This window comes from Panonychus citri, unplaced genomic scaffold (assembly GCF_014898815.1).
Source record: "Panonychus citri isolate SS breed McGregor unplaced genomic scaffold, ASM1489881v1 Contig00023, whole genome shotgun sequence".
Classification (NCBI taxonomy): Eukaryota; Metazoa; Arthropoda; class Arachnida; order Trombidiformes; family Tetranychidae; genus Panonychus; species Panonychus citri.
In genome coordinates, this window is record NW_026515428.1 from 1,359,831 (window position 1) to 1,372,099 (window position 12,269).

At 29.8% G+C, this 12,269-nt stretch overlaps 3 protein-coding genes and 1 long non-coding RNA gene across 7 annotated transcripts in view; 3 read left to right on the forward strand and 1 right to left on the reverse strand.

The window, feature by feature from the left end:
• The first annotated feature begins 99 nt into the window (after nt 1-99).
• LOC128395890 (smoothelin-like protein 1) lies at nt 100-5,580 on the forward strand. 2 transcript variants are annotated; one of them, XM_053356373.1, is made up of 6 exons: nt 100-281; nt 3,081-3,159; nt 3,254-3,403; nt 3,694-3,787; nt 4,388-4,539; nt 4,711-5,580. In XM_053356373.1, the coding sequence occupies exons 3-6, from the start codon at nt 3,282-3,284 to the stop codon at nt 4,835-4,837; spliced, it is 495 nt and encodes a 164-aa protein (XP_053212348.1). In that variant the 5' UTR covers nt 100-281; nt 3,081-3,159; nt 3,254-3,281; the 3' UTR covers nt 4,838-5,580. The 2 variants fall into 2 exon arrangements, with proteins under 2 accessions (XP_053212348.1, XP_053212356.1); XM_053356381.1 differs by lacking the exons at nt 100-281; nt 3,081-3,159 and having other exon boundaries at nt 3,175-3,403.
• LOC128395910 (uncharacterized) lies at nt 352-3,072 on the reverse strand. 3 transcript variants are annotated; one of them, XR_008326740.1, is made up of 3 exons: nt 2,917-3,072; nt 1,591-2,626; nt 352-1,441 (listed from the first exon to the last, which is right to left on the reverse strand). It is a non-coding gene; the product is annotated as an uncharacterized LOC128395910 (long non-coding RNA). The 3 variants fall into 3 exon arrangements; XR_008326741.1 differs by having other exon boundaries at nt 2,739-3,072; XR_008326742.1 differs by having other exon boundaries at nt 2,712-3,072.
• A 234-nt stretch (nt 5,581-5,814) lies between the features above and the next one.
• LOC128395882 (protein FAM102A-like) lies at nt 5,815-7,923 on the forward strand. Its single transcript, XM_053356360.1, has 3 exons — nt 5,815-6,100; nt 6,395-6,515; nt 6,874-7,923. The coding sequence occupies exons 1-3, from the start codon at nt 5,955-5,957 to the stop codon at nt 7,453-7,455; spliced, it is 849 nt and encodes a 282-aa protein (XP_053212335.1). The 5' UTR covers nt 5,815-5,954; the 3' UTR covers nt 7,456-7,923.
• Nucleotides 7,924-8,344: 421 nt separating this feature from the next.
• Nucleotides 8,345-12,269, forward strand: part of LOC128395847 (cell adhesion molecule DSCAM-like) — a 43,888-nt gene continuing 39,963 nt past the window's right edge. Inside the window, 1 exon segment of the mRNA XM_053356333.1 lies at nt 8,345-8,864. Coding sequence (XP_053212308.1) covers nt 8,756-8,864 — 109 coding nt within the window. The 5' untranslated portion in view covers nt 8,345-8,755.

The window sequence follows — 12,269 nt, forward strand, 5'->3', positions numbered from 1 at the left end:
AAATAAAGAGGAGAAAGAAACTCTCTCTCTTTCTCATTACTTTTCATCTTCTTCATTGATGTTTAATCACAATCAACTTTAATTACTTGTGATTTGAATTGTTTCTCAATAGTCTAAATTACATTAGTGTTCAACTAATTGTTTCACTTTTATTTTCCCATTGAAAAGATAAACTCAAGTCTCCAATTCATTTTTCACAACTTCAAGTTCACAATTATCAATTAAAATAATTAATCCAGTTAATCAACTGATTGTAAAAAATAATCTTCATCAATTTGAAAGTAAGTTAATTTTCACTTCCTACTAATTAAAATCATCTTGATCATCCAAACAATTACCTTTGGTTAACTGTAAATAATATTGATTATCAATTGATTTTCTTTGGTCAGTTTCAAGTTTAATTGTTACAATTGATTGATCTCTAATTGATTAACTTAATTAGGAGAATATCAGTGAAATTGTAATTGTGATTTAATCAACAATTCGAGACAATTAATTTTCTTTAAACTGTTTCTGTTGTTCTGGATTTTTTTTGTATTCGTTTTACTTTTTGATTGATTGAAGGGATCACCTTTTAAATTGTCTGTTGATTGTTAATTGTTTCATTATTCATTCTGATTACTTCATAATTAGTTATCGTCATTCTTGTTGTGCATCTGTTAATATTAGTATTATTAGAATCTAATAATTAGATGCAACTTTTTAGTTCGTAATTTGTATCGGTGTATTTTTAGATTTTTTCATCGATAAACAATATCAATTATCATTAGAACCTCAACTAATTGTGATTGCTGGTTAATTTTCATGATCAATGATTCAAATATTAGTTAATCTTTTCGAGTGTTTAGATTATCGAAATAGTGACTGGATAGAGATTAGGCCAAGGTTTACAATGGAAAAAGTATAAAGCAAGTTGATTGTTAGTTCGTTATTGTTTAACTCAATGTAGGCGGAAAATAGGAAGAAATTAGTTCTAAACTATCATGGAAATCGAGGTTTGGATTGGAATCAAGAAAAAGTTTAGAAATTAAACAAAAACAGAAAATCAGCCATAGATTAATTTTAGAAAATTGTGAAAATGTAAAGAAAAAGAGTTTGAATTAACTCAGTAAATCACCGAGTTAATATGTTTCTATGTAATTGAATTTTTCTCGATAATCAGCCTACTCGAAGCATCAAAATAAGAGAAAAATATTCAAATTTTATAGAACTGATCAGGTTGATATATATCATATTTCACAATTCGATTATCTCTTTTTGTTTCTTTCTTTTTGGCACTTTCACTTGTTGATTATCATTTATTGTGTCATCACCATGTTCAATCAGCTCGTAGAGTTTATTGTCATCAACGTAATAGACAAAGTAAAAAACATCATTCTTGTTGCTATTATTAAGATGCAGAGTTAAAAGTGATTCCCATAATGATTATGATGAATAATACCTGGCCATGAATTAGAACAGGGTTGGACAAACGTCACAATCGAAGCCAAGTTTTGCCAATCAAAGAAAATAAATGAAGAAAAATAATGATCAGTATAAGAGGAAAAGAAACAGAAAATTGAGAGAAATCGAGTTTTCAATAAATGTTACCATTATAATTGTTCTAATGATGGTGCGGATGAAGATGCGGATCATGTGATGTTTTTGTTTCTCTAATAAATGAGTAAACATTATCTCCCTTATTTTCCCTCTCTTTGTATTGTTGTTGTTGTCACTTCTTGATGGAAAGTTGGGGGTGAGGATATTGTCGCTTCATCTTGTTGATATATGATGAGGGAAAACATTGAGTCGATCCATTTATAACTTTTCAAGAAGAAAATAGAAAAGTTCTTCCTGAAAAAGTTTAAAACCCAAAAATAAAACAACAGTTTCTCTTTCATGTTTCTTTTCCCATAGTTGATCCATAGCCATTGGGTAATGTAAACAAAGCTTTTTTCTTCTCCTTTCCATGAACTGTAAACACACCGAACACTGGAAATAATAATAGATGGTTAATTATTATTATAATAGTGATGAAGATAAAGATGAGAATACGCAGTTTGAGCGCAAAAAGGCAGAAAAAAAAATGAGAGAGCGAATCCAATGTAACCAGACGTCAGGAGAAAACGTTTAAAGATTTGCTTCTCCATTTTTCTTTCTCTGTGATTGAAAGAGATGATGGTGATGATATAAATCTCATAGATGATTGATCCAGACAGTTGCCTCATCCTTTTCTCTGTTAATTGATCCTGGCTCAAGAGAGTTTATTTTTTCGCCCTCTCTCAGTAGATTTTTCATCTCAACTTTAACGGGTTAATTTGAATTGATGAGGCAATAATAATACACAAATTAGTAGATTAGAAAAGTCTATTAGCTATTGACTAAAAAGACACTTGTAGCTTTGTATGTATTGACTTCTATAAACACCAATTGTAAAGCCAAAATATTGAAAAACTGTCACCAATTATAAATCAGTTTCAATCTTAAAGTCACAGTATCATGACAATATTGATGATGCTGAAAATGATGATGTCGATGACGATAATGATACTGGTAAGAGAAAGATAAGCAAATAGAAGGTATTGATCAGCATAATCTTTTATATTTTCTTATTCTTGACATTCATCCATGAGAATTGATCCTGGAACTGTGAAAGAGAATAAAGAAGAAAAAAAAAGAAAACAGAAAATTTAGTTTCAGTTACAAATCAATCGCATGTCAATATATCAGACAATTTGTTCAAGGTAAATAACACAAACCAAATGGAACACAAGGGCAACAAAATGATGATGATGATGAAAAAAGAACAAGAAATCACAAGAAGATGATGAAGATAAAATTAAACGAGAGAAAAAAAAGATGAAGAATAAAAAAATTAGCAAAGAGAAAAGGAAAATGAAAAACAGTTACACTTGAAAAGCGAAACAGTTAACCAACCTTTCTAATCATTTTTTAACCATTTAAAAAGTAATTAACTGATGGTTATAGTCAAATAATCCATAAATCACCTTCTCTAATTAATTTAATCACCGTTCAAATTGAGAGAAATTTTCAAAGAATTAAAAAGATAAACGTTAATCATTTTGATTTATTCTCAACAGAAAAACCGAAAAGAGAAAAATAGACAGAGAAGTCGAAAGAAACTCTAACCCTTTGTTACAGTAGCGCCAAAAGCGACAAGTGAGTTAATCCATTAGAGAGAAAAAAATTATTCACTTGTTACCTTTTTAATTGTTCTTTTTCATTTGAATTGTTTTAATTTGTCTACTTACAGATTTGATATTTTCTTTGATTCCATCAACATGTCGGGTAGATGGTTGGCACAATCAACTAATCATGTTGAATCGAAATCCACTTGTGTTACCACAACTGTTAACGCTTTTGCCAAATTCAAGCAAATGGACATGGAGACCAAAACCACAGTGTAAGTGTTTTTTTCTTTTCTTTTTCTTTTGTCTTTTTTTCTGATTTTATTGTCGAAATTTTATTTGTCAAATTGATCGGTGGTTTTGTCGATAGTGTTTTATAGGTTTAGTGGTTTATGTTGAAGGGAATCGTTTCGGTGGAAGCGAGAGAAAAGCTTTCGTTGATCGTCCATTTTCTTTTTCATGTTGGGCTTGTTTTCTATTCTTTTTCACTTTGTGTTTGGGTCATTTTTTGGTTGGTTTTATTTTCTCTTTTTTTTCTCTCTCTCTCTTTTTTTTATTCTTACAGGACAAGAACAAGGTTTGGTCCAGTTGCACGAAGTGGTACTGATGTTAAAGATATGTTGTTACGCTGGTGTCAAACAAAGACTTCCGGGTACCCGGTGAGTCTTTCATTTTATCTGCTCTTTTCTGTTAGTCTATTAATACAAACAGAGAAAGGGAGGGAAAAGATTTTATTGAAATTGGGTAACGTTGATCATCTACACTTTTGGTTAAGGTTAAAGATTTATAACTCAATTTATTGATTGGTGAGATGATTTCCACTTTAACCAATGTCAATCATCAATTGAAATCCAACAATCAATTCTTTTAACCTTTCCCTCCATTATCAAACAAAAGCTTTAAGGTGATGACAGGATGGGTGATTTCAAGATGAGGATTAGAAAAATTGAACTTGATTTTATTGCCTCTTTTTTTAAACTAAACATGGTCGATACACCCAACACCAAGGGTGAAGTTTTTATTGTTTATTTGGTAAATCAAATGAACTATTTTCTGATTGTTGACTTATACATGATGAACAATCATCAACAACAACAACAGCAACAACGATTTCTCAAACAATAATCCAATCTCATCTTCTCGTTACGTTCAACTCAATTAAATAATTTTTTTAGGATAACGAGATTCTCGTTACGACATATGAAACTTGCCATCGAAATTTGATTTCTAATTATTTCCTTTCTCTTTTCTTTCCTCAGCATGTTAATATTGTTAATTTCTCATCTTCTTGGTGTGATGGGATGGCTTTTTGTGCACTTATCCATCATTATTATCCGGATGCATTTGACTTTAGCACCTTGGATCCCAAGAATCGTCGATCTAATTTTGACCTTGCCTTTAAAACTGCTGAGTAAGTTTTGGAATCATCATAAATAGTAAATAATTACTATCGAATTGGCTGTTTACTTTCCAATAGAACATTAATCATAACATTGCTTACATTATAATTCTATAATTAATTTAATGTTCTCTTTAATTTTCTAATATTTTATTATTTTCTCTCCTCTTTATATCCACACAGAGACAAAGCAGATATTGCTCCTCTTCTTGATACTGATGATATGATATTGATGAAAGATAAACCAGATTGGAAATGTGTCTTTACTTACGTTCAAAGTATGTACAGGAAATTGAGGGAACTTGATTAAGGAAGAGTTAAAAAGAAGATGATAAAAGGCCATTAATATTATCACCCCAGTTATTATTATTAATTTTAATTTCATTCATCATTGTCATAAAAAACATATCAACAAAACATTTATGTGGCTCATGTTTACACCCCAACACCAACAGGAAGAAAACAAGAGAAGCAAGTTAAATCGGCCCGACAATTAATCACCTTTCTCTATTTCTCTAAAATAATCAACCTCTTCATCCGACTATTGGCCAACGCAACGAAAGACATTGAAAAACTTCTCTGGTAATCGAGTTTTTTTCCTCCTCCTAACAATAATACTGTAATTACCATAATTTATTTCGGACTTTGGGTATAATTGACAGTTAATTCATTTGGTTGGTGACACAAATATATATAAAAGATAAAGTGATTTCTTCTGAAAGATCTGGATCAAAGATATTAAATTCTGTTTCTTCATATCTCACCAACAATCACATGAACACATTTGATAAAAATACTATTTTTAAATTATCATGAAAATGTTGCAAACGAAAGCAAACCTCTCATATCATCAAATAACATCATACATTTCTCATACCAGTTTTAACAAAAATCAAACTATAATATTATAATATTAAATCATCTGATTGTAAAAGGTTGATTGTTATCAAAACAACAAAAAATAACAATCAAAATCCAAAAACATTTCAGTCATTGATACAAAGTTGTAATAAGTTATAAGACATTGAACGAATAAAACAAAAACTAAAAAGATTCAAATTGTCAAAAACAATTGTGAAACCAAAAAAAGAGAAGAAAAAAGTTAATCACAATCAAATAAACTCGAAACAATTAAAACCCAACACATGTTTCCCTCAAAAAGTATCGAAAACAGATCAAGATTCGGATCTCGAATATCCGATATTCTTTTTCTAGAAAATTCGCCAGATGGCAGCAGGTGAGTGAAGAATTTTTTCTCTCATAATGTTAACCAGTATCTCCAATGTAACCAGTGAGTTAATATTTTTTGTTTATCTTTCATTGAGCAACAATCATCATTTAAATCATTTCTATTTATTAAAATCATCATTAATTGGGTTAATTAGAATAGTGTATTAATCTTTTAACTCAATTTCTCCATTGTAAGGATGACATTTTTAATGAGAAAAAAGAAGTATAAATTTGTTGTGTCATTTACCTTGGAAGAATTGAGTTCAGTTCCATTTGTAACTGGACAGATTTTTGTTAAATGTCGCCTTCTCGAAGGAGGATCGTTCCATTATATTTCTCCTAGGTAAGAATTTCGATTTCTTCTTTAAATTCTATTCTAAACTGATGATTAGTTTATTCCTTTTCCAACAAATTTTGACCCTTTTTATTCATTCACTTGTCTCAACCTTTTTACTCTCTTTCTTTTTTACTCTTTTTTTACTCTTTTTCTCTCTTTTCTTCTTCTTCGGATCCTCCTCCTCTTGTTGTTTTCTTTTTGTTGGTTCCCTATATCCATTATTCAAATTACATATTTTTTGTCATTTTCTATTCTAATTTTTTGCTTCTCTCTCTCTTATTTTGTTATTTTTTCAAACAGGGAAGAAGTAAAAGACCATAAAGTTAAATGGAACTCTAAATTTGATTTCAATTGTAAAATGAGTGCAAACCCATCTAACGGTATTCTTGACTCGACTCTCCTTCGATTATCTGTTCGTAAGGTAAAATATTCAACCAAAAAAAAGAAGAGTGAATATAAAAAAACATTGAAAAATTATCAATAACATCACCATTACCATTATCAGTACTACAACCACAACCACCACCATCATCATCATCACCATTACCCTCGTCATCATCATTATTATTATTAGATTATTATGATGATGGTTATTGATATAAAATTTCAATGTTATATAAACCGAAACCAAAGTAATCAATTTCTCTAACCCTGTTTTTCTTTTATTTTTCTCTTATTTCTTTATTATCTCTCAATGTTACCGGTGTTTATTATCATCTTGTGTCTCTTTCTCTCTCGCTTGGTATCCATATCTTAAATATACTTTTACAATCCTGTAGGAAGTCAAAGGAGGTCGCTCATCTCAAAAGCTTGGTTTTGTTGAACTGGATTTAGCAGAATTTGCAGGCTCCGGACAGATAACCAAAAGATACCTTTTGGAAGGATATGACAACAAAAATTCTAGACAAGATAATTCAACCCTTAAAGTGACTATTGAGATGACCCTTCTATGTGGTGATCCTTTATTTAAAAGACCATTATCATCAACGATGCCACTTTATCCTCCACTTTATCGTAATGATTCACTGTCCGAGGTAACAACCAACATTTTGGTTGGAAGTGGTGGCGGTGGTAGAGGAGATAAAACAAACAGTCTAGATGGTGATGGTTTATCATCATTAGCCGACGGTTGTCCTAATAGTGCCATAGATGATGAAACATCAACACAATTAAAATTAGATATTAGGGATATACCGTTAGATAATGATTGCTATTCAACGCGTATAGATTCTGTTCAATTAATCAATCAATTAGTCGAAGAAACCAATTTGGAAAGGTTTAATAGTCCAGATGATCAAGAAATTGGTTTAAAATTAATTGTATCCAAAGATGGAACCACTTCCCTTGCCTCTGGAACTTAAATCTCAACAACAACAAAACAACAAAACAAAACAATTTTCTGGTCCCAGAGACTATGGTTATGGCCTCATCATCATCACCACCATTATCACCGATATCATCATGAAATCCACCACCACCACCACCTCCACCAAACATCATCACTATCATCTTCATCTTCATCAACTACCATGCTCATCGTTGGAAAAAAGAATCAAGAAAAAAGAGAAAGAAAAAAAGAAAGTAAAATATCAAGCAAATGGACAGAGAAACCTTGAAGAAGATCATTCGTCATTATGTCCGCTTATCATCTTTGTAGGTTTTATATGTGTTGTTGATTGTATCACTATTATTATTATTATTAATATTATTACAAGAAAAAATTATTATTATTAATTGTATCTTAATATATATCTCAATGTGTTATATTAAGAAATGAAAAACGAAACTCAATTGAAAGTCTATAAGAAAATAAAAGCAAAATGTAAAGACGTTGATTGATGAATTAATTGCTACTCCAAGCAAGAAGTGTAAAAAACGAAATGAAAGCAAAAAAAACATAAGAAATTAATTGTCACAATCAACCAGAAGAAGAAAAAAAACTTAATCACTTTAACTGATCAAGTGTTAATTGTTATCATACATAAAATTTGATTACGAGAAAAAACAATCAACCTTTTAAACGAAACTGAGGTAAGATAATTGTGCTTTTTATCACCTCAACAATTAAATGTAACTATGATTATCTCATCTCTGATTTCCGTGAAATTAATTAGATAATCATTGTAACAACAATCAGAGAATCAAATAAATTGATGATAAAAATGATTGGAAAAGCGCAAGAGCAAATCTATGGGAGAAAATGTCTCTTTCTCTCTCTCTCTCTCTCTCTCTCTCTCTTTCTCTTTCGTTTTCATCTTCATCTCTTTTTCCTCATCAATTGCTCACTTTTTTTTTCTTCCTCGAATCTATTTCACTTTGAAAACTATTCTTGTTTCATCAACATGATCATCGTGTTTGATATTAATCTAGGCCAATACAATCATTTGTTTGTCCATCACTTATCATCATCATCTGTTTATCATCATCATCATCATAAGTTTTAATCATTATCTTCATCATCTTTTCCTTTTCCTGAATTGATGACATCCATGTTATCCAAGTTGAAATCCTCCCCGGAAACCGGCAATTATACCAACAACAACAATAGTAATAACAATAAGCCAATTGTAAGATTAACAATTAACTTTTAATCCAATCGTCAAAATATCAGATCAAATTTTTTTCCTTCTCTATATTGATTAATAGTATTAAAGTGATTGAATGTGTTGGTTATCATTTATACCGTTATCATCATCCCATTCATCCTCATCTTCATCACCATCAACAACAACAACATTAATTAAGCTACAAAATGTAATCTCATTATTTGGTAAGTTTAAGAATCAACAACAATTAACTTACAATTTAAAAATTATGATGATATATTTCATTGGTTAAACGTTAATTTAATCCCAAATACGAATCCTAAAATGTAATCTAATTTAATGTTTGTTCAACAATCAAAATGAGTTAATCAGTTGATGATTAATAAATTTATTCATTAAAAACATTTTATATCTAAACTATTGACTTATGAGTGAATGTTGTTTTTACCCCGAGGGCATCTAATTGAAAGCCCTTTAAACTTTATTGATAATAATGAAGATGGAAAAGTAAACCATTTCCGATTCACCCTGCAGGATAATTCAGACTGGAAAGTAGATAAACATTTATGATGAACTGTTTCCAATCCATAGGTAAACTCAGAGAGAGAGAGAGAGAGAGAGAGAGAGAGAGAGAAAAGAACAATAAAAGAAAGAGAAAAAGATAAACAAATTCTCGAGTGCTCTCTTTCTGAGGTAAACCATATTATCCACTAGAAATATCTTCATCTTCATCCTCATCTTTATCCTTTTACATATTATCATGAAAGTGAATCTGTGTGATAACCCTGATGATACATGGGAAACAACAACAACAAACATTAATCTTATCTGATTCTCAACAATCAATGTTTGATTAACTGATAATTAATCAAAACATATTGCACTGATGTCCAATGATATCAGGGAGTGATTCCTATTGATTAATCAACACTGAATATCAACAGAATCAATATGAATGGGAGTGAAAATGGGAGTAGTTTGAAACTTTTTTCATCTTCAATTTAATTATGATAAAAGTGTTTCAAGTTACATTTATACATTTAACACTCATGATAGAAACAACAACAACAATAATAATGATGAAATTGGTTACAGGTAAAAAGAAAACTTTTTTTTCTAATGTTCTTAGATAACCTTTAGCCTCTCTATTGCTCTCTCTCTCTCTCTTGAGAGAGACAGAAAGAGGCTGGACAGTGAAAGGTCAACGATAACAATGATGATACAATGGAGAAATAAAAATAACAATAACACCATGAAACTGATGATAATAGTGTTAATATTATCATGGTTTTCAGTTTCAATTCATTCATGAGGTGGAAAAAATTTCCTCCAACACCCTGAGGGTCAATCGATGATAGAATTTTTTTTTCATATACATTTCGATTACTTGAATTGACCATTATCATCACTTTTTTATGACACTTTGATGGGGCAGTTTAAGATGATGAGGAAATTCAAATGATGATACATGAAAATTGAAACTTTCTTCAATTTTTATCGATGGGAATTGATGATTGATTTGTAATCTAATTAATCAATTACAGTATCAAACATATTTGATTGTTGTAATTGATTGACTTTGAAAGTAATCAAATTAAGATAACAACAAGTTTTACCACGAAAATGAATTTGATTTAACTTTTTTTTTCTCCTTCAATTTAGTTGAAATTAATTCCTAAACGACAATATTGATGAAAGTGATCATATTGTCGATAGCATGATGATAATGATAAGGGTGAAGATTCTGAATTCCATTGGGAATTTGAATAGGAAAATAATGGGACATAAATAAAGGAAGACGAGGGAAAATTCATCCACATTAATACTTAGGAATTGCAAGAGAAACTGTTTCCATTGTGTCCTCATGTTTATCTTCATCATCGTAATCATCATCATGGTGATAATAATGATTCTGATTCTGATGATGGTAATGGTTATTTGATATTATTACAGGTTAGAATTGAATTGAAATGTAGATGGAAACTATTTCTTGCGACCTCTCTCTCTGTCTGTCTCTGTCTCTGACTCTCTCTCAGGTAAAAGATGATGATGGTGATGATGGAAAGTTCAGAACTCTGAACAATCAGAGGGCCAAAGGTTCATCCAAAGAAAAGGTCAATAAGTCTCACCAGGGAATCTTCAAGTTGATCATGATGAATGGTTATCTTTTCATTTCAACAACATTCAGATTCCTTTACACCTTCATTATCTTTGATTCCAGAATGTTGTTGTTTTTACCTGTGATTTTCATCATCATGAAGATGTAGATTCTTGGAATACAACAAGAAGATGATGGAAAAATAAGATTAACATGTTACCTTACGAAATGTGATATATGAAAAAAAAGGTAAACTCATGGTGTATAATATATTTCCAGGTAAAGTAACTATCATGAAAATTTCCCTCCACTTGGAAACAACATCTCAAATGAAGGATGAACTTTTTTCCTGGAAAATTTTTACTCACTGGACTAAAACCATTATCTCAATCAATTAATCAGTCTGATTTGAATATCATGCTATCTGACTGATTCATTCACAGTTATTATTATTACTATCCAATTGAAATTGAAAACGATTCTATTTCAAGGTTGGATTATCAAAATTTGCCTCACTTTTCATGAAATTTGATTCCCCGAAAATAATAACAACGATAATTTGATAAGTTCTGATTAATTTCATGATAAAATGTAATAATAATAGTCTAAATTTCATGATAATACGATGATTATTGCCAACAATTAACTGTACAATCTTAATTATTATCAGTAAACGCGATTAAAGAAAGAAAAATCTTGATCATAATTAACATTTAATTGCAATTGATTACAATCAAAGCGTTATAATCAACTCAACTCAATTGTTGATAAAGTTGGAAAATAATGTTGATTAAAATTAAATCACTGATTACGATAAAATCTAATCGGATTAAGAATTGAAATCAGATTATTAACCAAAGTGTATTAAAGTTAACAATAATTGTCAGAGAAACAATTTAAACTTATAGTTAATCCTTTCCAATTAGATTTAATATAATAATAACAAGGGAAGGGGGAAAAAGTTAATTAATCTGTAATAATAATAACAGTAAATTGTTGTAACAACAATCAAATCCAAATGGTTTAAGAAAACTAATCAATATCCCATTTAATCAATTCCCAAATTGAAATAAAAAGAGATAATAAAAAATAATAATAATAATAAACAAATTCTTGAAACATTTAAGCTAAATAATAATCAATTAAATTTAATTCACTCATTACTTTGATTATGATCACTATTAGTTCATTGAAAGATGATTGAATTATCATCATAATCATAACTAATACAACAATCAGATTGATCATTGGCAGTGTTTATGATAAAATGTAAACATTTAGGTTGTCATGTCGTTGCTCTGGAGAGACAAGATGATGAAGATGCTGAGGATGCTAAGGATGAGGATGAAGATGAAGATGAAGATGAAGATGATAAGTTGACTGTATCTTGAAAATTGATCATCATAATAATCACAAAAATCTAATCAACAAAAGTCTAATAATCAAGTTAGTGGAAGATGTAAAAACCATATTTACTGACTCATCATCATAATCAACTTAATCAACATAACCCAATGTATATAAGTTAACC

What these genes read in the sequence shown, in the direction of transcription:
- LOC128395890 (XM_053356373.1), top strand. Translation starts at nt 3,282, where the DNA reads ATGTCGGGTAGATGGTTGGCACAATCAACTAATCATGTTGAATCGAAA. An exon ending in ATGGAGACCAAAACCACAGT is followed by an intron (nt 3,404 to 3,693) that starts GTAAGTGTTTTT and finishes TTATTCTTACAG; the next exon opens with GACAAGAACAAGGTTTGGTC. An exon ending in CAAAGACTTCCGGGTACCCG is followed by an intron (nt 3,788 to 4,387) that starts GTGAGTCTTTCA and finishes TTCTTTCCTCAG; the next exon opens with CATGTTAATATTGTTAATTT.
- LOC128395882 (XM_053356360.1), top strand. Translation starts at nt 5,955, where the DNA reads ATGACATTTTTAATGAGAAAAAAGAAGTATAAATTTGTTGTGTCATTT. An exon ending in TTCCATTATATTTCTCCTAG is followed by an intron (nt 6,101 to 6,394) that starts GTAAGAATTTCG and finishes TTTTTCAAACAG; the next exon opens with GGAAGAAGTAAAAGACCATA. An exon ending in TTCGATTATCTGTTCGTAAG is followed by an intron (nt 6,516 to 6,873) that starts GTAAAATATTCA and finishes ACAATCCTGTAG; the next exon opens with GAAGTCAAAGGAGGTCGCTC.